Genomic DNA, 27866 nt, shown 5'->3' with positions numbered 1-27866 from the left:
CCACAAAGTCTCTGGCTGATTATGTGATTTCATTGCATAAATCAGTTAAATTTCATTCAGGTTTTTTTTTTCCTTTTTTCCAAAGACATAAAGAGAGAAAAAAGATCAGAGATATCCCTTGTAACAGTGCAACAAAGGTTAGAGGTTTCAAAAGACCTTTTGTTTTTATGATGGATGATTCTTTAACCGTTGTTTGTGCAATGTAGGCAGAGTTTTGACCACGACAGTTGCACCGAAAACACACAACAGCTAGTCTATCACATAAAAAGGTCTTGAATATGATTAGCCAGAGCCAAACGCCTTTGAGACACACAAAAAAAAATTGTTTATCTTGGCTTAAAACACAAAACCACCCCCAAAACTGTAAGCTGTGATGTGACCCCTGATCCCCCTCACCCTTCACCTCCGAGGGGGGGGGGGGGGGGGGGGCAGAGAGAGAGAGAGAGAGAGAGAGAGAGAGAAAAAAAGAGACAGAATGGTTGATTGATTGATTCCTGACGCCATTCCTGAGCAAAGTGGACTTGACAAGTGAGACCCAAGGAATCCAGGTGATGAGGACAACAGGAGAGGAAAATAAAAAAAGCAAAAACAAACAAAAACAAACAAACAAAAAAAAAAAAAAAATCACAGCAACAGTGTGGAGGCGGGGAGGAGCAGTGGCAACGCAGAAGCCAGTCCACAGAGTGATCTGCAGGGAGAGGAAACAGTGATGAGATATTTAGTGTCATGATGATCGACGTAGTTTCAGTTACAACTGATCACAACCCTGATCAATATCACTGAGCAATTACACATCCTGCCCACTTCATACACTGTTGTTATTAATCAAGAAGAGCAAAGATGATTAATTTGAAAAATATTAAACTGCGATAAAAAAGTCCATGTTTGAGTCTCCATGCTTTTATTTTTTATATTTTGCACATCCATCTTTATTTTTGAGGACTGATTCGATCGTCCTGAACATGGATGAATCCAGTCTTGTATAAATCTGTGGAGAGATTTTCTGCCATTCTTCAGATGAATCTTTTTCAGATGCTTCACCTCAAAATACGTCAAAAGGTGATTTATTGGATTCATGTCAGGAGATGTACGAGACCAGGTCAGAGTTTTCACTTTTTTCTCCTTTAAAAACATCTTGTGAGATTTTTGCTCATTGCCAAGTTGGAAAATTTCTCTCCTGCCAAGATTCTTGAGACTGAGAGTTGTCTTTTCATTCTGTATTTGTGTGTAAAAACTTTCATTGATATCTTCATCAATAAATGTTGTCTCTCCTTCACCTGTGACCGCTGCAACACAGGTGCACTCATTTGAGGTTGTAGCTTGAGTCCTGTATTTTCAATCAAGTCTATCTAACCTGTTTGTTTTTTTTTAAATTATAGATCTGTTCAAATACCCGACACTTCAACTTAAAAATTATACAAAAACAATAATTCTGACTCATTTAAAGGACCACTGTGTATGATGTAGGAGGCATGAATGGAATATCTATTATTATGTTTTCATTAGAGTATAATGAATGGTTGTGTTTTTGGTGGGTTAATATGAATTTACATATCTACAGAGGCAGCAGTTCCTCTTCCACGGAGGCAGACATGTTTCTACAGAAGCCCAGAGCGGACAAACCAAACGCTAGCTCTGTAGACCTTACATTACCTTAAGGCCACCGTAGCCTCTCCTACACACTTAGAAAGGGAGGGGTGAGGGGGAGAGGTATTCAGTTGGTTGCAATCTGCAACCTCCCCACTAGATGCCACTAAATCCTTCACACTGGTTTTAGAGATTTGCACTGGGCTGTACTCGGCTTTGTTGTAGACTAAATATGGATTGTTTTGTTGGTGTCCATCAGTTCATGAAAGATTTTACATTTATCCTCATGTGTCCATCAAACCTAAAACAGTGATTTGTTCTCATTTCTGAGCGGAAACTGAATATTTTAATTCACTCTTTCATCTTTTCTGCTGCCTGTCCAATATTCAAACTGATAAATATACAATTAAATATGCAGTGTAATGCATATACAGTGCAGACACATCAGTCACTTAACATTTTTTTTAATTTAAAAACAGTAATTACACCAGTTAAGTCTTTAAATTCTAGTTACATATTTCTCTATAAAAAAATTCAAATTCTTAATAATTAAACATTTTATCTTATAATTTCCCGATCTAATAAACTTCCCATTCAATCTGGCTCCTCTTATCATATCAATACCTGGATTATTTTAATTAAAATATTTCTACAGCTGCAAATTCTTAATGATTTATGAAGTTAAAGCAAGTTACAGATACTGAAGTGAGGAATTATGATGGATTTTAAAGCTGCAGAAACAAACTGCAGAGAGCAACCATGTACTTTGGGCTGCTCTAATTCAGTCCTCTTCAGTGGACCCATGTTATGCATCAAAACGCAGCAGAAAGCAAACACATTAATTAAAGCAGATGATAGGCTGTAAAACCTACAGCTGATGGTTAGCATCACATCTGAGGAGTGTGATATATTCAACAAAATATTTACTTTACTCACCAATATTGATGGTTAAAGACCTGCAGTTTATGAACACTTTTTTTTTTATTTTTTATTTAAGGCACCAGAATAGTGATATTTTGTGTTTACATTCATCATCTTTAAAAAAAAAAAAAAAAAAAAAAAAAAAACCTCAGCTGTCTCAGAAGCTGCATTAAGAATCTTTACTTAAATTCAGATGATTTTATTTTTTATAGGATTCATATGCGACTGTAAGCTAACAGAGCAGCTTATTTTAGTTATTGTAAGGCAGGAAAAATACTCATCCATTAAAGAATTAACCATCAAATTTGTTGACGGTTGTACTGATATGATACCTGAATTAAATGCTCCAAGTTCTAGTATAAAATAGGTAAAATGTATATTTCACAAGAAACTCTTTGATTAAACAATAAATAAATAAGGTTAAAAATATGACCAGACATTGATTCTGTACTTGATAACAGTACTGAGGTTTGATCCGTCTCCCTAAACACAACTAATGAATCCATTCTGAAATAAAATGTGACGGTTATAGAGAATCCTCCAAATCAAGGCTGTGCATGTGTTTAACATTAAAGTGCCATAAAACTACATCTTTGTGGGTTTTCACATAAATTTTTCATCCTACAAATTTCCTTGAAAATGTTTTTGTATATGTTCTCAAAGTTGTGTCCTCTTAAAAAATATCTGGACACAGGCACAAATGTTCCAGGTTTTGCTTTGGATATAAACAGACATCGATAAAGCAGAGTTACACTTGGTGGTGTTTCTTTAAACTGCCAGTTCAGATGGACAGTTTTTAAAGTGGTCTCATGCTTGTGAAGTACTTCTCCTTCATACTCCACACAAGCTAGATTTAAATCTGTATCTGCGAGGTTCACTTCAGCTCTCAAGTGTTAACTTGTTAAATTTAATATTAGATTTTAAAGCTGTAATAACACCACTGACTCGGAACATTCTTTTGTGAAGTAGTTTTCATGATGGACACTCAACTCCTCTGTGTTTTTAAAGCAGCAGAGGCGGAAACGTCTGACTGCGACGAGGATCTCCCTGATCTTTCTGACCCTGAGAGGTTGGTTGTTTTAAAACGTCAGTGCTGGTAACGGTGACGTTGTTGTGTAACTGTAGTTCTGAACACTGTCTCTCTCTGGGTTTATGTTTGTTTTCAGGTTCTAGACTGTGGACTGCAGTGATGTGGACTTACCTGTGTGAGATGTTAGGACCTAAATCCAGGCTGGAAACGTGCAGTTTCTTCAAAGATGAGCTCCTTCAGTTTCTCTTTGGGTAGGTCGTCCAGCTCCATGTCGAACTTAAACGGAGCCTCAGCAACAGGCTGCACAGGGCGGCAGAGAGGACACGTTGATGTAAACAAACAGTACAGACTTAAGACTTTTCATCATCATCATGCTCAGCAGTTTAAACCTCGAGCACCACTAAAACAAAGTGTTGGCCATTACTGAAGTGTTTAGAGATTCTTCTGAAAGCATAAACATTAGAACAACAGAACATGTCCGAATAAACACAGGATGAAGTCATCAATAGGAAATGATTATGTATCCTTACTCAGAACAGGCCCATTTAGCACTAGCTGACATCTAACAGACCAACATGACCGTCTCACCTCATCTGTGGGGTCGTAATATTGCTCCAGATAAGGGTGCGCCAGGGCCTCCTCCACCTCGATCCTCTTGTGAGGGTTAAAGGTCAACATCTTGTCCAACAGGTCCAGAGCTGCAGCACAAACAGCACAACATGAAGACTGTGACTACTGACCAAGCACTGGAGCTGAATTCTAATAATCGAGCAAGATACTAAAATATTTGGGATTGTTCAGATGTACCTCCTTCTCTCTCACTGGAATTCAATGCATTTGACTCAGTGATTTTGTAACAGAAGCACTAGTTAGGAAGCTTGAAGATGAAACAATACATTTTCATTATATTCATCCATTTACTTCATTTTTTGTAAAGCCTCCTTCCCTGACTACAGACTGTGTTTTTTCACTGTTGGCTCGTGTAACATGTAGACAGACTGCTCTCCTCCCCCAGGTCCCATCCTAACCAGCAGGAGCTGCTAATGCACTGAAAACAATAAAATCCCTCACACGAAAACGCTGGAGTGCTGCTGTGGTGAATGAGTGTTCTGCTCCTGCTGCACCTGTGCCTCCCATGAAGTGATATTGTGCACGAATTCGTCAGGAAATTGTTCAGCAGAGATGACCCTGCTGTGTCTGCAGAGCTCACAAAGTTTGAGGCTTTGTTAGTTTTTTTTTTTTTTTTTTTTTTTAAATTCTACATAGAATGAAATTTTATTTGTGTTTCACAATCATACCAGACAGAATATGAAAGTATGATGGGGACAATATGGTCAGAGAATTATATCACATATTTATATCCCGTTAAGAGCTGATGCTGACTGAAACCTGAAGCTTTCTGTGTGCAACAAACCACAGCTGCAAAAAATCTAATTTAGCTTATAGCTGTGTAACATCTCTTGGCAGATCACCAACACATGCAAAAACACACAAAGACTTCTCGAGGCCTGCAAATACTCAGCCTCAGCCTCAGGAACAGTCATGATGTTCTACAACTGAGCAGGAATTGTTGTTGTCCAGGCTTCTGACCTTTTGGATCAGCGTTGGGGAAGAGGCGGTTCCACGGCACTTTGCAGCGCAAAGGCAGCGACAAAAGATAGTTCCTGGCCTTAATGTTGATGATGCAGTTGAGATCCTCCTGAGAGGGAGAACCCAGGATCCCTGAGGGACAAGGAGGAGATAATAAAGAAGATTTACTTTCTGAGTACACAACTCTAAATGAAACACACTAATTATATCAAAAGGTTTTCTGTAATGTGAGAAAGTTTTGTTCAGTAAAAATTACGACAGAAAGAAATGACAGATGGGAGAAGCACCATGTGGTCTAGCACAACTTGATAAATGCATATTAACAGCTACAGTATCTATGGACTGGAACCAGGAAGCTGCTGCTACTGACTGAGAGAGAGTGATAGTTTAGCTCAAACCTAAAGTTGTCAAATCTTTTATGAAAACATCACTGACATTATATCTGTCTTAACTTATAGTAAAATATGAAGTTATGAAAAAAGGTTTGATAATTAAATAAAATGTTGAGTGTTTAAGTTGTGTGTTTGAAAATGATGTTTCGATAATTGATTCTTTGTTTAAATCATTTATTTTTCAAACCAAAAAGCCAAACGAGTGATAATGATATTTTCAAACAGGAGGATTTAATGTTTTTCACAGTCCTACATTATAGTAAATATTAATTGATTAATTGAGAAAGTAATAAGTACATTAATTGAATATAAACATAATCATTAGTTGCAGCCATGAAGAATTTCAAACTGACAAAGAAAATTTTAATTAAATGGAGAAAAAAAAAAAAATCTAATATTTTCTGTAATAAATTCAAAAAGCAAAATTGATTGAAGCTTAAATTATTTAAACAACACCAACAGCACCAGTAAGAGAATCATTACCCAAAATGTGGTTAAGCTGATCCAAGTAGTGCTTCCCAGGAAAGATGGGCCTGTTGGACAACATCTCAGCCAGGATGCAACCTACTGACCAGATGTCTATGGACTTGGTGTAGCCCTGAGAGGGGGGGGGGCACAAAGACACCGTCAGGACTACAGTGCATATACAGTCTTTTTCATATGAGTTGAATGATATTGACAAAGCATGAATGGAAACATTGTTAAAGTAACAATAACAACAGCAGTGACAATAAAAGCCTTTACTGTGGCTGTGTTAGATTCTCTGCGGGGTTCAAAGCAAAAGTTCAGATTTAAATTACTATTGACAAATGTAGGAGCCGCTAATGTAACCTCAAGTTAAATTCAGGTCAGAATAAACAAACAAACACACAGTGCACCTGCATTGTCAATATGTTTCCCCAACATTAAAATAAAATTCAGGACTGAAGTGTGAACTGAAAACAGAGATCAGATCTGTCCTTGTGAGGAAAAACTCAAGTGGAAAAACAAACTCATACTTTCATTTGTTGACATGTAAACACGTCACGGCAGCTGAGGGCTCTCACCTTGGAGTTGAGCATGATCTCAGGTGCTCGGTACCAACGAGTGGCTACGTACTCTGTGAGGAAACCGGTGTGATCGTGGTCGGGATCAGCCACACGAGCCAAGCCAAAGTCACAGATCTGCAGAGAGTGAGAGAGACGACACGGTGAACGGCTGCAACGCGAGAGGACACATGATCGAGAGCTGTGCCTCGCATGTGTTTGTCGGGGGAATATTTTATGATAATACTGATCTTTAAACTATCAGTTTTCATGCTTTCCTCCTCCAATATGATGGTCAGTCACACATGTAATGAAATGTGTGTTTGAGCATTTAGTAAGTTAACAAATCTTTTTTTACATCATAGATACAAAAGTGTGTTACAGTGTTTCTCTGGAGGAATTTAGACCATTGTTGGACACTGAAATTAAAACTAAACCAGGCCTTTCTGCACTGAGGAAGACTAACTTTAGGTGGATGAGAGTGAATATTTTTTGGCATTAAAATAATCAACCAATATTAAATAAGAAACAAAACATGAAATTATCAGTGACAGTGAAAATAAGCCTTCAAAATCAGCCCAATCTGTGTGAGCCACTACCTTGAGATCGCAGGTGGTGTTGAGCAGAAGGTTGGAAGGCTTCAGGTCGCGGTGCAGGACGTTGGCAGAGTGGATGTACTTGAGCCCTCGTAGGATCTGGTAGAGGAAGTAGCAGATGTGGTCGTTGCTCAGGTGCTGAGTCTTCAGGAGCTTGTACAGGTCTGTCTCCATGAGATCCTGGACAATATATCTGCACAGTTCCAGGTTAAAGAGCTCTGACACCCCTCGTGTTTTTATGCTCAAAATATAAAATACAAAACTTCATCCTGTCCAGATGAGTCATTTTCCTTCCCATCTGGAAGTCGTGCTTATGTCCTTCAAAACAAGGTCTCTGAGTTTCCAACAGGTCAGAGCAACTGATCGAAAAGTGACTAAACCCAACATTATGACTCTTAATGACCTAATTTTAGTCCTATCAGTATGCCTGATAAATTCATTACTTCAAATAAAGTCATATTCCATTATTTCCTTTTTATTTTTACTACAAAGACTTAATATAAGCTCCACTGAGGATGATGAATCTGCAGATGTGTATTTAATAAGATATTATTTACTAAATCATTACTAGTACTGGAAAATAAAGCAGACTGAAAACATCAACATGGACTCTCAGAAGTTCTGAGTCCCTTTCTTACATTTTTTTTTTTTTTAGCATTTTACAGACTAATAAAATATATATGTAAAATAAATAGCAGATTGATCAAGAATTAAACTAATTGTTACTATCTGCCAGATTGATTTTTAGTGATTTTGCCCAGCCCCTGAATCCAAACTATATTTAGGTTTACAGGCACAATCAAATTAAATTATGTTACCATTACAAAGACAATGAAAGAACCTTGCATCATGTAGCTCAGACGTTTGGATTTTGTTGTTACAGCAGGTTGTTTATGTTCTTGGAGCAAAAACACAATCAAGTTGTACCTGCAACTTCCCGAGGTTTAGGTTATTAAGGGAGAACACAAAAGCTCATTTCTGTGTAGGAAGAGTTTTTATCTGGAAAAGTTAAAACAACAAATTCTGGAGTGTAAGACAAACCTCACTGATAACAAAGAATTTTTTTCTAAACATTGTATTAGAAACTTGAGGAAAACCGTCAAATATCTTAACAAACTGCCGACTTTAAATGCCAGAAAAATGTTGTTAACGCCATCAAGCCCCAACTTGAAGGCTAAAAATTCAGCTTCAGACACATGACATTTTATAACCAGTCGATCAGACTGTGTCCCAGCTTAGAGAAGTGAAAGGATACACGTCCTTCATCTGGTCGATGGTTGGTGTGCGGATAATGTCGTTGATTCCGATGATGTTCTCATGTTTGAAGCGCAGAAGGATTTTGATCTCTCTCAGGGTGCGCTGACAGTACGTCTGGTGCTCAAATGGGCTGATCTTCTTAATGGCCACACGAATCTTGTTGTCCCGGTCATAGGCAGAGCTGAATTAAAAAAATAATACAAAAACTTATTAGATACCACTGTTGAAGAAATAAGAGATGTAAATTATTGATTAAAATCTTCATGCAGTATTGAGAAAGAACGGTATACCTGACCACCGCAGCAGCTTACCTCCCATGTTTTGGAGGTAAAATTACTGTTTTTGTCAATGGAGTCTGGTATTGGTATAACGCCTGTTTCCGGTTCAACAAAAAGGATCTTACTCTTTATCAAAAACGTGTCTGTGTCTATAGGAATCTTATTCATGATGTTGTTAGACACTTATATCAACAATCTGAGCTTGTCAGTGGCAAAACAAACACTACAGTGGATTTATTTTGAGGAAGACAGCTGCCCCACTGTTTACTGCAGCAGCAGGTGTACTGTCCCCGATCAATACTGCATGGATTGTCCCTCAATCACTAACCTATCTTACGAACCTAAACATATTTTTTCAGTTTTATTTTCCTGTTTTGCACATGCAGTTTGACGGGGGTCATGATTAATCTGATTAATCTGATTAATCACTTGATCAATCAATAAAAGGACTCCTAGATGATCAGCCAGATTTCTGGCATCCCTTTCAGAGTGAGCAATTCCACAGTCTACTTTTAAACCTTGTGGACGGTCAGCTCATGTGAACACTGTGAGCATACAAGTTGCAGGTTCTGCTCGTGTAAAACATGATTAAAGCGTGTGGTGAGAGTTGACACATCATACAAGATGAATAAAAATCTGTCGCCACGTGTCTCCAGTTTCAAATTAAAAGCCCTCTGCAGAGTTGTGTAATTGCAACTTCATGACAAAATGTATACAAGTGAAACAGTGAAATTGAAATTACTGTTTGAAATAATTTCAAATGGTCCACTGACATAAAAGAACAGAAAAATTAGACCATAATTTGCTGTGCAGACCAAGTTTTACCAGAGAGCAATTGTCAGGCATTAACCTTGGTGACAAATGCTGTTTCCTTCCTATGGTTTGCCAGTGAAAAGCTCCGAGTGTGATGTAGTAACAGCAGGAAATGTTTGCATTAGCATTAGCTTTATCTTAACATGGGGAAAAACAACCTCTGATACAGGCTGGAGAAGACGACAGTGAGGCCGCTGCAGTATCGGTCAGATACGGGCCCACTGCACTGGAGCAAAACTCCAAACAACAGAAAACTTTATTCTACACAAGAGCTCCTTGCACTGACACTTGACTTTTAAACATTTCTCTAATAGCCTGCATAACCACAGCCATCAGTTCAGCTCGATGACAAGCAGCTCAGTTGAGTTAAAAGAGCATCACTGTTTGGTCCAGGCAGCTCCCATTAATACTGCAGGTCAGAGTGATTGTGTCCTGCTGATATGATCACGCCACGCCACAGCTCATCACACCACAGCACAGCCAAAGAATGCTACATCAAACCAGAGGGAGGAGGCTTCAGAGGTTGTGTAGCATGATCAAGATAAGCTCATTCAGGATTTTCACATTTAGGGCTTCACTACCACACTGCAAAAATGAAAAAACAGAAATAAGAACAAACCTCTACTTGTAGTATTTCTTTACTATAGGTAATGTTAACAGTGCTAACAAGATGCTTTACATTGCAATATTTTGAAATGCATTTCAAAACATTTAGCATGACAAAAAACTGAGTAATGAGTAACAGGCCTTAGTCACTAAATCCTACTGAGGAATCCACCAGTTTTCAAAAATAATACAGATGTGAGTATTTACTATCAGTTCAATTAATTTGTTTGTGAGCTGCTGTTTTGAAGCCTGGAGTTTGTAATTTGGCTGTCGCCATCTTGGTTTTTTGAAACCAGAAGAAACCATATTTGGACGAGAAGGTGGAGCTGAGGAGGAGTGAGGGGTGGTCTATTTTCCTCTAAATGGACCAAAATTTAAAAAATAAACATCAAGTTGTATTGAAGAAGACTTGAACCGAAAGATTGAGACCATAAACTCATTAGGAAAATGTTTACTGAGGGAATAAATCAAGTGAGAAGTAGAGACATTTTCCCATAGACTTCAATACAATCAGACTTCTTTTTACAACCAATGGAGTCGGCCCCTGATGGTCATTAGATAGAATGCTTTAAAGCTCTTCATTATTAGATTCACTTTCAGACCTGGAGTTTAAGTCCATTTTTATATATAGTCTATGGTTAAATATATTTTTACAGCTGGGATTTAAAAAATAAAAGAGTAATATTGGCTGATATAAAATGTGACATAAACATTTCTGATAAGCACCCATTAAATTTCGTTATCAAAGAATTGAAGTCCAGGATTTTAATGAGCAGAACTGAGGAGCTGACAACTGTCCGTAACCTCACTGCATGAATTTGGCACTTTTGAATGTACACAATCACACAGCCTCGCAGACAAACCTGTCATTGTGTGTTAAGTAATTCCTTCACAAATATTCCTTTCAACATTCCCTGTAATGTAACAATTCATATGATGGAAGGAGTATGAACATAAGCACGCAGCTCAGCTCCAATACTGGCATCTGAAATCCAATAAAGAAAATCATAACATAAACAGGAAAAGATGAAGCATGTTTGCATGCATGGGATTCCTTTATTCTCACAATAAAGCCAGACCCAGGGAATGGCAATAAATTAATGCACAAAGCTTAGGTGGTATGTGCCTTTCACAGCACGCATGATTCACAACAGAGGTGATTTACTGTCAATGCCCTGCTTTCAAAATGGAGACTGGTGTCAAAGATACAGCTCAAAGGAGTAAAATCAAGTGTTTGATACAAAAAGATAAAAATGGATGGTTTACAAACAACATGCAGACTGGATAAACACATTTGCTTTCACTGCTCACTAATCGCCTCATGAGGAGACATGTTGGACATCAGATAAAAGAAGATCAAGAGAAAGTGCACCAGACTAAAATCCTACGTACGATCAGATGTAAACAGTTAAGAAATACCAGCATGCACTTTGGCATTAACACATAAAGAGGAGAAAAATGTGCTGTACATCGGGCTTGGTTTTTGCCTGCCATTTACTAATTGGTATCATCAAGTGGTCAAATGTTCCTACAGTCCTTTGAAAGCTTCGGATTTCTGTTTCCTCTGCAGATTTTTAACTGTTTTACATTGTGCTGCCACGTTGAAACTGTTTTCTGGCAGCTGTCAGGTTCAGGTTATGACACATTATGATGATAATCCTGATCCCAAGCAAAATGTGATAAAAAAAAATAACAAAAAGAAGTTATTGTTTTACAAATGCGAAAAAAAAAAAAAAAAAAAAAAAAGTCAGACTGGTTGTCTGACCCCAGAAGACTAACTGTTCACTTTCACTCTAAAACCTTGGTGCTGCCTGTAATGAGACACCTCCTCCACAATAAAGACATCATTCCAGGTACAGACATGTCTACAGATTGTTGAAGTTCAGGCTCTTTTCACAGGCTGCTTCAACTTTCTCATGCTCAGTCAGCCTGAGATATTTTGAATTCCCACAATAGGGTATAAACCTGGATCTTGCACAACTTCCACCCCACTACTTCAACCCCTACTGTTCAATCGGATAAATAAAATGGGAATAAAAAGATATCTGGGTGTTGCCTTCAAGTGCAGTTAATAATGTATTCATACAATTCTCGGTTGTTTTAAGGGTTACAGGAAATTATTTGGTTCTTGATCATTAACGCACATTGAGGTTTTAATGAAATGTAATGTCATGAGAAAGGACAATTTATAGTCTGGTTTTGGATACGCAAACTGGGCAGACATCTTCAAGTCCACAGGAAATGACACATCAAAACCACCGCCAACAAGTGCTAATTACTGCTGCTAGACTCCCAAGATTTTCTGGATGTCTACCTCAAACTGTTGCAACTTGCTGCCATTTGGTGCCATCACAAGCCCCAAAATTGCCCAATACAGCTGCACTGCAGGATGACAAATTGAGAAAGCTTGCATTATTAATGGTTTCCTTAAGTTCTCCAGATTCACCGCTTGCATCCAGCCAAGCATGGTTTTATTTCTGCACATTACAAACAACAGAAATGACTGAACAACACCCACACACTATGACAAAATAAGAAATTGAGTTGCTATAGTGATGGGGGGTGTAGAGACTAAAATGTAAACACAAGTGTGCCAGCCTTCTGCGAGGGAAATATGAGTGACCTTCCTTTCCACTTGTGCGAGAGGAGAGGGAGTGAGTGAGTGAGTGAGTGTGTGAGTGTGTGAGTGTGTGTGTGTGTGAGTGTGTGTGTGTGTGTGTGTGTGTGTGTGTGTGTGTGTGTGTGTGTGTGTGTGAGAGAGTGTGTGGGAGGAAACTGCTCTCCATGTAACTGTTCTACACCAGTAGATACCCTCGTGTACAGAGAAGCAGGGAGCTACGAGACTTATTTAGAGCTAAAGTCTGATCTAGGACAGAGCCAGTTTGGCACAGACGTACTGTACCTTCACAGTCAATGGTACAGCCTGCACCAGTTTTTAACACAGTACAATATTTTCTTACGCATGATGTCAACTCACAAGCAAAATGTCTTTACAATAACAAATGCCTTAATTATTATTAAAAGATCGATCTTGGGACTTTATTTATCGACATCGGATTATTCAAATGAAGACTGATCTGAATTGGGGGAAATGAAGTGTTATTACAGACCAAATGGTTAACTGAGAAATAATCGTAACAAATAAATGAATGAATAAATAATCATTCATAATAAACAGTTGTTTTAAAAAGTTACAAATGTTCTCTGCTTCCAGCTCCACTAATGTGCTGCTTTCTCTGTTTTATATAACTGTTGATAAAAAATATCTTTAGGTCTCATGAAAAAGACTTTTGCAGACACAAAACCCACTGTGTGAGTGTTTGTGTTTTTTTAAATACTTTTTTTCTGACATTTTACAGATGAAACTATTAAACCTATGATTAAAATGAACTGACAGGTTAATAGATAGCTGGAGCTCTACTCATAACACAATTTCTTACAGAAATGTATAGATGTTGTACAACTGCCTGCTGCACAGGAGTTAAGAAAAGAGACGTCAGTGGCTATGATTAATACAGAGAGAAGTGAAGACAGTCTTAGCTCATACTACATTTCACCATGTTTACTGAGGCAAGCCCTTCAGTTCCTTGTCAGTTTGTCCAGGCATGTAACACAAGTGCCTTTTTTGAGGAAGTACAAAGTACACCGAGCTGAGTGTGTAGTAGAGTACTTGTCTCGGTGTACTGTGGGAGTCCCTGACCTGCTCAGCCTTATCACTGAAGGGTGGACTTTAGTTTCTGAGACTGCCGCTCTCAGTCACTTGGGACTTTTAAAAATTAATGCTCTAACTTTGCCGACAGTTTTGGTTGTTACCAATGCACATTTTTCCCGCGGGGGCAGACCACACCTGACTGAACACTCACAACCAGCTGAAGGTGGCACCTGCCTAACTCAGCTGACTGTAACTCCCTAGTGAAAGAAAGAAGGCAAAGTGTTACTTATGTTTTGTTGCTTTATTTAAGAGGTTGCATGCAACACGTTGACGCTTGGATGAAGGTAGCACTGAAACTATTTTGGGGCCTTTTTTAAGCAGAAATGCCCAAAATTCACTGCTTCCAAATTCTCAAGTGTGAATACTTTGTTTTTCTTCGATGAGCAAATTTAAATACCTTTAAGTTTTGGATTTTTGGCTGCACAAAACAAGCAATCTGTAAATGGGAATTTATGAATTGTGGCATGTAAATAACTGGTTGCAGCCATAATCTAAGACATGCATCCAAATTACCAGGGAAGCTTGAGATTAGATGATAACTCAAAAGCAACACTTGTACTAGAATAGTCCTGTAGTCCTGTCTCTTGACCTCTGGGAAACTTCAGATAAATGCAAAAATCAAAAGAGCTGTGCTGTGGTCTCTTCTGTGCAACACTGCATTTAGAAGAGAATATGCTGAAATTACATTCCTGTTTCCTCTGCTTCTGTACGGTCTTCTGAGCATGCTCAGTGCCCAGGAAGGAGCACGGAGGGGGGTGAAGAAAGAGAAGGAGGGGGGCTCTGTTTCCAAGGAGATGGAAATACAAGGCTTTACACTGCAGCCACTGTGTTATGCAATAGGCCTGTTACCATGACAGTGTTCAAAGGGTTGGGTTGAAGGCAGAAGGGGAAAAGCTCACCGTGCTTAAGGGCAACACATACAGAGAAAGTGCAGATATAACGTCCGTGCACAAACTAGTCGGACATGTGTCCAGTGCTTTGTGTGTCAGGGTAGAAGAACAGGCTCCAAACCAGTCTGCAGTGAGGCCGTCCATCTGCTGCATTCAGCAGTGATGCTGCAGGATTAGAGGGTCTTTGCATTATGCTGTTTTAGGACTCCTGCAGGGTTCACAAAGTTACATTCAGGATTTTTAAAGAGATTTTTAACACCACATAGGTGCAGTTTAACACCTGTTTCATGTTTATATCAGCCACAGTATGAACGGTATCAATGACAACCAGTGGGGATGATGAGGCCTATACATTATTTACCAAGTGCATTCATTTATTGACATTTCTATCATTTTTGTCAGCACCTCCCAACAGTATATGACAATAAATCAATAATTCATAATAACAATATGATCTTCGCCTGGATAAGCAGAAAAATCATAAAGAATTTTGAATCATAATTAAAAATATTTAATTAGAGCTAAAAATAACAAAAAAACTCATCAAACATTCAATGGGTCGATAGCAGAAATTAACCTGCAAAAAGGGCCGTCACTTTTTATTCTATCTGTTCAAATATGGGGAAAAATGTTTATATTTGAACTCTAATGACGTGTTCAAATTCAAAATTTACAGCCTACAAGCACAACAGATTGTTTGAAGTAGTTTAGCTTGTGTTTAAGAAGAGGATGCTCTAAAACTTTCAAATCAGCTTGACCTATGGCATTTCCTATTGACCTGTCAAGCTCGTAATGATACGTTGTTTGCCACAACAATGGAGAACACAGGTGAGCAAAGCCGCCCTGAGCGAACAATCACAACTTTGTACAAAGCAGCTGTCCTTCACTGCGACAACATATCTGCAGGCTCACCTGCTGCCACAGACAAGCTGTACAACATCGTCTGACTGACAGCTACTCAGCTTCAGCGTGCTCCTTATCAGAAGCACGTAAAAAGAGATTCAAACTCATGCGAGCCAATAGTGTGTCACTGGAACTTTGTTCAAACTCTTCATTGGAAGTTTTGGTACTCTCTCGTTAAAACTGAATATTAACGTTTTGGACCATTGCTCAGACACACCGAGACATTACCTTGGGCTCTGAGACACTGATGGGCTGTTTTTACTATTTTTGGATATGGACCAAGTGATTAACTGATGATCCATCATTTAAAATCTTCGCTGCATCATACAGCTTTACCCTTATCTATATCATCTCTTCTCCACATTTCCCTACCAGTAATCTACACGATATGATTTCATTGTTACCGCGACACATCAATATAATCCAATCCACTGATTTTACTTTGTAAACTGACTTATTGTTTCTAATATTGATTCTACATTTGATTTGTGTGGACATGCACTCTGTTGTTTTTCATTGTGGAGTTAATATCTCATCATATTTCTGCTCAAAGATCAGTTAGTTTAATCTTTTTCTCAGAACTGACATGCATCTCTGTTACTAAGAGGTTTCCGTTGTAAAGCTTCAGGCTTCACTGACTATCAACTACACATGTTCACACGACATGGTTTTTTGTTTTTGTTTTTTTTTTTTATAATGGAGGTGTTCAGCAAACTAAAACACAATTTGTGGACAGATACAAAATATTAATAAATTCTGCTTTGCATATTTGGTCACTTAAGGATTTACCCAAAGGAAATATTTCAGATTTGGCTGCATCTTTTTATCATCAAAATACACTTCCTGTTATTGTGTATACTAACCACAATAACCTGTTTTAGCTGTTTGTGTTTACAAGAACTTTTCAGTCAAGCAGTGCATGGCTGTATCATAAGATACGTGATAAACCAGCTCCGTGATGGACTGGAAACCCCACGTCTGGCTCCAGCCCTCCACGGCAAAATACAATACACACTTTTTACACTATATAAATGTTGCCTTGATGCAGGAAAACAGTGTGTAGAGATCCTGGTAAAACACCTCGACTCTTTACTGGGCCTGTTTTGTGTTTTCCCGTTTTCTGCATTAACAAGAAAAATGCATCACTATACAAATCCATTAGTTTCACTTTACAGGGCTTCTGTAGTTTTGATCAAGTTCAATTTGAGAATTTCATGATCATTTTAAGACCATTAGAATTAATTTTAAAGCCTAATACACAAACACACTGTAGGTATGTATAATGGAAAACCAGCAGGTTTGATACAGAATTTAACGGCACATTTTTCCCAGCAGTATATAACAGTCATTTCCATTGTGACCTGGCCTCAGCTCAGATTTAGTTTAAAATCAACACTTGCCCATTCGTGAGATGTGGAGCTTCGCAGCCACTGCAGCAGCGGTATTGACAGTGTTTGCTGCAGGTCTGACAGCGCCCAATGAAAGTCCCCCAACACAACCCACTGTGTTACATCTCCTAACAGCACATAATCGCATGACCAAATATTCTGTAACTAATATTACTGTGTACAGCAGGCAGGAGACCTATAGCTATATTTAAGACTTTTTAATATCTTCTAGGGCCTTTTTGTTCTTTGTTGTTTTTTTTGTTTGTTTTGTTTTTTTTGTTAGTTTTTTTTAAACAGGAAACTTGCTTTAATGTTGTTTAAGGTTTTCTGAGACCTTTCCACAACCTGTGAGGAAACTTTGAGGAAGTGATTTTGGGGAAGCAACTTTTCCGACTTTGCACTTTGGACGCAATGTGCATTGATCTTTGATGTTAGTCTTTATAGATCCTCACTTTGACATGTAGTATCCTCACTGTTGTATGTAGTATTTTGTCACAGGACAGCTTTACATTAGATTCACCTGAAGTGCAGAGGTGGACTACTACACCTGAAATAAACAGCAGCCAACATCATGTATGCACTTTAATGAAATAAAAAAATTTACCTGAGCGTAATTTATTTAGGCTGCCACCTGCTACGAAACTGATCCTGACTTCAGATATGTCAAGATCTTTATGGCTTACCAGCTAATGATTTCCTGTAAAGAACCCTGTAATAATATTTAAAGTACTTATACATCAATACCAAATGATTATTTTTAAAAATGATCAATCAATCTGACATTAATAACAATTAATAAAATAAATAATAATGATGGAAAATGTCAGACAGTGATGGAAAATGCCTGTTAATATTTCCCACAACCCAAGATTAATTAATCAGAAACTATTTGGTGATCAATTAAACATTTAAGTCATTTTTTCTAATAATAATAATATTATTATTATTATTATTATTATTATTATTATTATTATTAATAATAATAATAATAATAATAATAATAATAATAATAATAATAATAATAATAATAATAATACCAAAAATTTGATGCTTCTAGCTTCTGTGCTTTCACCAGCCTTAAATAACAGTGAACTGAATATATCTGGGCTTCTGATTGTTGATCGAAGGGAGGAAAAAAAAAAAAAAAAAAGGTATTAAGACATCACTTTTATTGTTGGAAAATTATGACCTTCATTCTTATTTTTTCACCATTTTATGATTCAACGATCGAAAATATAATCCATTAAACAAGATAATCGTCACATTCATAGATCATAAAACAGAACAACAAAAAAGCCAAATTCCAAAACCCAAAGATATTCTGTTTACCGTCATATATGACAAAGAAAATCATCAAATCCTCACATCTGAGAAGCTTCAAATAGTTTGTCAAATATAAGATTAGTCAAGTAATCCATCAGTCAATCAAGAGAAAAATTAATCTGAGACTATTTTGACAATCAAATAATTATTTTAGTCAAAATGTTACATATATCCAGCTTCTCAAATATGAGGAATTGATGCTTTTCTTTGTCATAATGATAATAAACTGAGTATCTTTGGACTGTTGGTCAGACAAAATAAGACATTTGAAGATGTCTCTGTGGTCTTTTGGAAATTACAATGGATGCCGTTTTCAAAAGAAAAAAAATCAGCAGATAATGACAATAATTGTTAGTTGTAGTCCTAAAGTAAAAATCATCATATCATTTGAACATTATGTGATTATATGCTGTGGTTTATAACCCACTGTGACTTGATATCTGTAAGACTTGAGAAGTCTGATTTCAGTTTCCAAAAAAATAATGAAAATAATGTGTGTTGTATTGTTGTCAGTCATTATGATTGAAACTGGACCCAGTGCACTTCTCTAATTACTTCAAATAGCTGCTGAGTTACACAACAGGCTTAAAACAGACAGCACGTAAAACAACCAGGCTGAATACAGATGTGCTTCCATTATTAAATAAATGAGGAATGCTAATCCACAGAAATTCACGTTTTTATTCCGTCCACATCTTAGATTTGAACCCGTTATCACAGCAACTAGCACAGATTGAATCAGACTGTATATATCTAGTTTATTTACCTGAAAACCTAAGGTAATCTTGGCTACACAGTGACACAATGATTATGGAGAACCTCACTGGCGTGGAAACAAATGGCTCCTTTGTGGAGCCATGAAAGGTAAGTCAACTCCACCTGATCACTGGTCAATAAGCACCTAGTTAGTGTGAGTATTTCAGGTAAGCACAGGTTTGCTGGCTGAGACAAATCATTGGTGAAAGCAGTGCAGCAAACACCGTGAATACAGTACTATCCAAACACAGCAGCCCTATAAAAAGCACTTATCATTTCTTTATTCCTCTGCCTATAAGCACACTGCCACTCCCATATACTGTGTAACTGCTTTATAACTTCCAGGGCTGACCAAACACTCGAACCTCTGTATCTCTGTTTGAGCTCGTTATCTGCAAGGTCGTAGGTTCAGCAGCCGGCCGAGTCTCTACATCCAACCAGATTCACATGGTGTTATTTTGCACACATCAAAATTCTGCCAATTACATGAAGCATCCTCTTGTATCCCTGAGTGGGGACAAACAATTAACACAAGAGCTCACAGGACAATATATTAAAGAGTATTGTGCAAACAACAATTTGCAATCCTTCTCCATAAATCAAAGTTTAATCTGACAAATACAAGACTTTTCTCTCTGGATCAGTCTCAAACTGTCACTGTGTTTAGCTTTATTAATGATACAAGTTGTCACGAGAGCTAAATGTCTAATCCAAGATCACAACCAAAAATTAAACTTTACACCCTATATGGCTGAAACAATTAATCAATTTAACAATTACTCAATCAGCAGTGCAACTATTTTGATAATCAATTAATCATTCAAGTCATTTTTTTCTGGCTATAATACCTGCAGAAATGGTTCCAGCTTCACAGTTGTGAGGTTTTTGTCTTATGTGACAGCAAATTAAATATTTGCAGAATTAACGGATTAATGCATGTGTTGCTCCTCTTCATTTGTTTGTTGTTTGTTTAATAAAGTAAAAATTGCAAATTTTCTCAGATTATCACATGTAAAGACACCTGAAGGTTTCACTTTGAAAATTTTTTGTAGATTTCAGTCATTTCTGATTTTCAACTGATGTGAAGCCTTAATACTTAAAAGATCCAGAGAAGAATGCCACAACTGTTCACTTCACTACAACCCTGCAGGAAAATCAACCACATCTGTCTGCTGACTGTCCATAAACAACCTACGCAAAAAAACCACAGACCTAAACCATAAACAATGCTGGCAATTTACCACCTCTTATAGCTTAAGGGGTGGTAAGAGCCATGGTATTTCAAAGGCACGAAAAGACAGAAATCATGCTGCAACATTGCAAATTTGCATGTACATAAATATGTTGCTAGTCTTTTCAGCGCTTTAACACTGCACGGTCACAGCTGCAGAAAAACCTGCACAAAACGTCTGAGACATGAGAGCTGAAGTACGGAGGAAGGTCATCCCTGAGTTTGTCAGGGGTGAAAACTTGCTTTTCTGCCCACATCAGCACGACTTCATCTAAAAGATGACAGCACTCGCGTGGTCTGATACAAATGCAACGTCAACTTCTGCAAGCAAACTTTAACATTAAAATGAGACCAAGAGATACCATCACAGCCGTCTGACTGCTTATGCAAATTTTACTTTGCATGAAATCATGTCATTGTTTTTTTTTTTTTTTTACCTCCACGCAAAACACAACATCCATTATGTATTTCATTGCAACTTACGCAGACGGGTTTGTGCTCATTTGGATTAGTAATATGTAGATGCAGCAAGTGAAAGGCCGACATGCAATAGCAGTGCAGCAACAAAATGCTTCTGTCAGGCCCTGATGATGAACATGGATGCCAGCTTCAATGCAAGAAGCAGCAGCGTGCGTGAATGTTTTACGTACTTGTTGAACCAGAAGTCATTGAGCTCGTCTTGGCAGGCGTAATCACCCAAATTACACAAATTACATCTCCTTCTGAATTGCACAACAGGATCTCAGAGTGTCAAGGCTCTCATTCTCTCCTTCCCTCTCCCATTGGCTGTGGAGTGGTGGTACTGATGTCAGAGGCAGAGGGGTTGTCATGGAGATGGGCGTCACGGTGGCATTTCAAGAGGACGGCTCATGGCAGGATGAAGCGGAGCATCAGCAACGGCAGAGAATCAGGAGGGTCAAAGAGTCGATTTCAAGATTAAAAGGAGTCAGACTCACCAGGAGGAGTCACAGTTTATGTATGTGAAATATATCAGTAGTGGTCAATACCAATATGTGTTTTGGTAAATGGTAATTTGGTGCAAAGACGTGCACTGTATCTCTCAACGACTAATTAAACTATAAAATTAAATCCAAACAAGTCCCAAAGAGCTTTGCCTGGACTCTACACATGCTCATTACCAGACTGCAGGTAAATTATAATAATATATAATTATAGCACAGACTTATGTTATAACTTCATCTCAGTGTTGCATTTTACACTTAAGTAAAGAAAACAGAAACAGAGTCGAAGCTATTACTGAAATAAATGAAAATTCTTTGTCAGTTTTATTATAAAATGTAATATTTGCTTTAGGGCTCAACAATTAATCAAATTATTATTGAAATCGCAGTAAGTCCGAGTGCAATATCTAAATCCCAAGATCTGCAGTTTTTTGATAAAACGTGTCACAACATAAATGAAACATTGTGGTGCTACAGAGGCGCTCTGGCTTACAAATAATATTTTCATCGATTTCATCGATATTATAATATAATTTTTTTTGGTGAAAATGAAATTCAAAACTTTCTCATTCCCTCTAAAATTGTGATGCATATTGCAATCACAATATCTGTCAAAAATAAAAGCAATATGATTTACTTTTTTTTTTGCATATTGTTCAGCCTTAATTTCCTCCAATCAGTTACATTTATTTAGTTTTTAGTGCCACTGGTGCCAGTGTAGTGATGATCCGATCCAACAGCAATTAAACAAACAAATCAAACTAAAGTGTTTCCAAGTAGAGGAAATGAGACGCAGTCCCAATGTTTTCTTTCTTACAAACTGCCAAGCTCCACCAGTCTTTTCAGTTATAAAACTTTTTATACACAGGAGCCACTTCAGCAGCATTCCCCCATGATCTAACTGTTCATGTGGGCGGGTTGAAAAGGCACAGTATATCATCGCAGAGGGCGATACAGTATCTTGTGATTGTGTAAGCAGGAGGTGCACACGGACAGAGGCTTGTGTTAAGAGGCCCCGGCACGTCAATCTGCGCAGCCCTCAGCCACTGGAAAGCGCTGACATGCAACAGCCTTACCATCAGTAAGAGGCTATTGAGAACAGAAATAGGCCTACTCTGAAAATGACACAGACATGCCTCAGAGTCGACCGCCTTCTAACCATACAGTCAGGTTTTGTAAAACAGCATCCTAACACAGACTCAAAACTTTATAGAGTATACTGAGTAGCAGGCCTTTCTTTATGTAAACTACTGAAAACTCTGAAATTCACTTGTTTTACATCGATAATGGCTGCAGCTAAGACTACTTTAATCCCCTATCCCATCTTGTCCTATGCAGATTTGCTCAATTATTCACTACAACTATATCTCTGAAGAGAGAATACCAAAAAAATTATTTTACACCGGCTTGATGCTCAGATTAACAGACAGCAACATCCTGTATCTCGTTCCAGCTTCTCAGAAAGACAAAAAAAAAAAAAAGGACACCTATGAGAAAATGCACTGAGGTAGAGGAACAAAAGGTAACCGAGATTTTAAAAACACACTCCCCAACGAGGAATTTAGATCACATATTGGTGACAAATTGTTTTATAAGAGTGCAAAAGGAGCATTGCAGTCATGATTGTTACCTTATTAGAATGTGATTTTAGAGCAAAGTTTTACAACACAACAAACATCAGAGCCCTGGCTACAACACTGAAAACAGACAGTGTAGCCTCAGTGACAAACATTAGCCACAACAACAGACACAACAACACCTCGGCCACCAAATTTGCATCTTTGATCCTCCCTGTGCGTGCATGATCTTCTGTGTGATCAAGTCTGTTGAAATGCTTCAGGTCTGCACATTGAAAAAAGAAGAAAGCAGAAACCAGCACATGACCACAGTGGAGAAAGTTAGGTAGTACTTCCTGTATTTGTAAACGCTTTTATTGTGTAATCAATATATCAATATGTCCATTAAAATTTTAAGACTGCACAGAAGTGAGTTGTTTGGGCTTGTTGACAGATGGACTAAGCATTCAGCAATCTGTCTGATGCACATAGTTGCATATTATTGTACACGATATTTCAGGCATTAGTGATGCGGCTACTACACACTATTTTTTTTTCTTTTTCATTATTATGAAAAATAAGGCATATGGTGGGAAATATCACAATATTTGATGCTATCAAATGTTGGGCCAAATAATATCTGCCGACAGTTACAAAAATGTAACTGGTACCATGACATGTCTGGGTAGATCTGTGCAGAAACATAGCTCCAGCTATAGGACTAATGTGTAACCAAGCTAGAGCTAAAAAGAAAAGGAACACTTAATTGATTAAACGAAGCTGTTTACAGGATGCCACCAGTATGTGCTGAATAGAGATAAATAAAGAACTTCCTGAGGCAATTTAAAAATATTTCAGATGCAAACCGAGGGCTGTGTATGAAGTACACCCTGCACCACTTTCTCTGGCTGCTGCACATCAAAGCAACATGACCAACTGACTGAAAACCACAAGTCTGAAGCAGAACACAGCAAGACAAGTGCAAGGAGGCTGAGACTAACACATCACCCACTCCAACAGCCTCTGAGCACACCAGTAAAACACAGAAACAACACCAAAGTAAAGAACCGGGCTTTTACATGAACAGTGAAGATTACAGTAAAACTGAGAGAATACTGGGCTGTTTTATACACATTTTGCTGCTGGTTTAAGGTGGTAACACACTCAGTTAAAGGTCCCGTATTGTAGAAAGTGAAATGTCCATGTCTTTTTTGATTATAAAGCAAGTCTAGGAGCTAAATAAATACTGTGAAAGTATCAAAGTGTGCAATCCACGGAATAAATGCACACAGTCCAGATTCAAAAACTGTCTTAAAACAAGCCATCCAACATTCTGTAACTTTGTGATGTCACAACGGAAATGACACCACCCTCAGCACTGCCTATCTGGACCAAGTGTCCAACCTTGCAGGAATTGATTTCCCCAGGTGTTTATCTGAAATCTGCGCTATTTTTATACAAACACTCAGAAAACAGTCAGTAACCTGTTGTTGGTGGAGCCTCAGGGAGAAGCCTGAAAGAGGAGCTGTAAGACCACACTGAGATGGTTCTTCATACTAAAAACCACAAATGTATCTTCTTATGGATATCAACAATTCAAATAAAACACCAGAAAACTGTAAAATATGGGACTTTTAAGGGCTACAGGATGAAAATAGTCATGAATTCTTTAAAACAAAAGATTGGTGGACTGGAAAAAAAAAAAATTGAAATTTCTCCTGCAGAACCTCACAGACAATGAATCACAATTCTTGTTCAAATTATACAGTTAAACAGTTTATGTTGTGGCTTATTTAGTGTAAGGGCTTGTAAAAGAAAAAAAGGTCACATTTAATGCACAAGTTTTTTTTTTATAACCTGTCATTTGCCATATCCCTTTAACCTTAGTCAAGCATAATGGACCTGTCTGTGCTTGTTGCTGTAATTTGTGATCCCTGATGTCAGGAAATAAGAGATACTTTACTTTATACTCACAAATCATTGTGTTTCTGGGTTGTTTCCTGTATTTGGTTGTGAATATAACTCCTAATACACTCTATCACCAGGACTCACATTTAAAAGCATATTAGCTTATAGGTTTTTGCTGTGACCTGAAAGGCTTTGTTCACACCTGCCCTGATGAATCCTACAAATGGATTCAAGCATTCCAGAGTTGAAATACACTGGTCACAACACGCTTCGTACTAAAATATCTTTTAAATGTACAGTATTCTGACCCAATACAGTGATAGTATTTTGCTCAAGGCAGCACCACTGACGATGCATTTGCCGTAACCTGAAGAATAAGGACCTGGGTAGCAGGCAGGAGCCCCCAATGGCCAGAATGGGTGAGCAGGTAATGAAGAGAGCTCAGGTTACAGAAAGTGAAATGAAATTAAAACAGTTGAAAGGTATAAAACGTCACAGTGCCACCCACACCGTGTGAATGACAGACGAGAGGTGAAGTGCAATGGCACCACAGCAATGAGAACCACGCCTAAAAGTGGGGAGAAAAAAAAAAAATTCACACAAGTTACCACTCGTAGTATATCGACTTTAATTGTTAGCTAAGAGGACAACATGCCCAGGGTTCCTTTAGAAAAAACATCTCTATTTCTATTCTTTGTGTGAGCACATCTCCAGGTAGGTTATCGCAGAAACTCAGAATATTGTGATCTATGTTTGATTGTGTTATCATGTTCAGTGAAAACGTTAAACAGCTGTGTCCATTAAAATCAATGTTGTGTGTGTTTGTCGTTTCTATTACTTATTTCCTAAAATCTTTTTTGTTTTAGGGCTGGAAATAAGCAATGAGCAAATCAAGGTTTGACATTTCTGCCAGATAAAATGACTTAAACAACTTATCAATTGTCAAATAGTTGCTGATTTATTTTCTGTTAATGGACTAATCAATTGGTCATTTCAGCTCTAGCTTGTTTATTGGTCTGTTTAGAAATCAAAATATATAATAGTTGATCATAATTAAATAATGATTCATTTAGCACACATAAAGAGCTGTCTCCAACATTCAATCAGCAGATTCCTTTGGTTAAAAATGTATTAATTATGTTTATTTTGTCTGGCTAACATTCAAAACGCCCAAAACTTTTAAATTTCCACTGATAAAAAGCAGCAAATACTCAAATCTGACAATCCAGAGACAGTAGTTTTACTTTCTAAAGATTGATCAACCGTCATAATTGCACCTCATTGTCTCTTTTAAAGCAAGAGCAGCTTCATAGACAACACTTTACAAATGAACATCCTTCTGACACTGGGGCTGCAATGGTGAACAGTATTTCATGTGGTCTGCTTGCCTTGAGCTACAGCATGTACCAATCATTTGTTTGATAGGAGATTGTACAAGAAACAACCGTGGCTGTGTGCGTTTGGCGAGTTTTCCACTTTGCATACAAAAGCATGTTAAACAACCTGCAGTGTCTGAACCATGTAGGCAGACTGTGTCAGCCTTCTCGGAAACCCAGATCCTCTAACCACAGAAGAAGAAAGAGCTACACTGCTGCTGTTTGACACAAGGACAATATATTATGTAATACAGTACAGTGCACATTTAAGGTTAACTACATCGCCACAGACTACAGAAACAACAAGATTTTGTGTTTTTTAAGGAGCGGGGGGATTTGATTTAATACAATCTGAGATGCAGTTAAAATTGAATTAACTTTGTCATGTTAGGGGTTGATTATCAGAAAGTGCACTACAAATTTAGTACAATTAAGAAAACAGTCATGCAGGAAAAGGCGATACAATCTATAAACCACAGATAAAATGGATGACAAACTGAGTTCTGATGAGTAAATCATCAACTACACCCCTGATAACATATCATTAGATAGAAAACACTATTTCCAGAGTGGATCTCGCCTATAAATTCCTACATATACTGCGTGTAACCAGTTACCAGCATCAGCTACTGAAGCAAATGTACAAGGAAAAACCCTTGAGCTGCTCCTGTAATATATTTTCAGATGTATCATGCAAATATCACCAACGAAACCCAAACATAGTAGATAACACATAGACATTTTATGGTGATGATGTAATGAAAAAATTTTTTTAAATGTAGTGGTCTGGGATCACTGTAAAGTATGTACTGATTACAATTGAAATCATACTTAGTGGTCAGGTGTAAAAAGGGTTATTACACTAGTTTAATAAAAGACACTATTAAGTGAAGCTAAAATCAATGTTGGTTTAAAGTGGAGGATTGCACACACCCTGCTGGGTGCCTGTTGTAGAAATATTACTGACAAAAATTGAAGATGTGTTGATTTTAAAAGTCGTTTTTACGTTTTCAGACACGGCGATGGCGTAAAAAACTCAGTTAAAAGAAGCTGTGACTGGTTTTAAGTGTAAAAACTCGATGGTGTTAATTGATGCAAACTAATAAGTTGAGTTCAGTGACTGCAATGCAAAAAAAAAAAAAAAAGAAAAAGAAAAGAAAAACACATACCAGTACAAAAAATGTGCCAATTCAGCAGTGATTTTGTCTCTTTTCCCCACAACTTTACTCCGACTTCATTAAGCTAACGACACTAGCTTGCTAGCGAAAACATTACGCTGTTTTTTAGTGTTTAACGGAAAAAGATGCAAGTTAGCTAACGTTGCGTCGGGCTAAACGGCTAAAACTCCAGGAGATATGTTAAAAAAATTAATTAAAAAAGCTGGGAAAGTAAAAAGACTCTTCGGGGTACACTTACCACACCATCCCGTAGGCTCCCTCCCCGATGTAGGAGAGGTTGCTGTACCGAGGCCCGACGTCGAAGGCCTGCCCGCGGACGAGCTCCGTTCCCGGCCCGGGGCTGGGGCCGCAGCCAGCAGGGGCAGACACCGCAGCTGTCGCCATTATGAGGACTGGCTTTTTTTTTTTTTTTTTTACACTAGGCTATCAAATAATAAAAAAAAGAGCAGCTAAGATTAGAAAAATCAGTGTGTGTGTGTTTATATCCGTCGTGGCTGTGACTGCAGCAGGGTTACAGGCCTTCTCGGCGTGTGGAGGTTTTCTCTTCCCGTTCGCGTCCGATCGGAGCGACCACACCGCGGCTGTGCT

General features: G+C 37.9%; 1 protein-coding gene across 1 annotated transcript; it reads right to left on the bottom strand.

Moving 5' to 3' along the window:
* Positions 1–61: 61 nt before the first annotated feature.
* On the bottom strand, positions 62–27866 carry mapk1 (mitogen-activated protein kinase 1). Its single transcript, XM_071483908.1, has 9 exons — positions 27517–27866; positions 8397–8579; positions 7145–7334; positions 6567–6683; positions 6004–6118; positions 5129–5260; positions 4127–4236; positions 3710–3838; positions 62–688 (listed from the first exon to the last, which is right to left on the bottom strand). The coding sequence occupies exons 1-8, from the start codon at positions 27660–27662 to the stop codon at positions 3722–3724; spliced, it is 1110 nt and encodes a 369-aa protein (XP_071340009.1). The 5' UTR covers positions 27663–27866; the 3' UTR covers positions 62–688; positions 3710–3721.

Source organism: Trachinotus anak, unplaced genomic scaffold (genome assembly GCF_046630095.1).
Source record: "Trachinotus anak isolate AG129_WGS33_773 ecotype Australia unplaced genomic scaffold, CSIRO_AGI_Tana_v1 ptg000008l, whole genome shotgun sequence".
Taxonomy (NCBI): domain Eukaryota; kingdom Metazoa; phylum Chordata; class Actinopteri; order Carangiformes; family Carangidae; genus Trachinotus; species Trachinotus anak.
The sequence above is the reverse complement of the archived record's forward strand: the minus strand, read 5'-3'. Positions and strand labels throughout refer to the sequence as shown.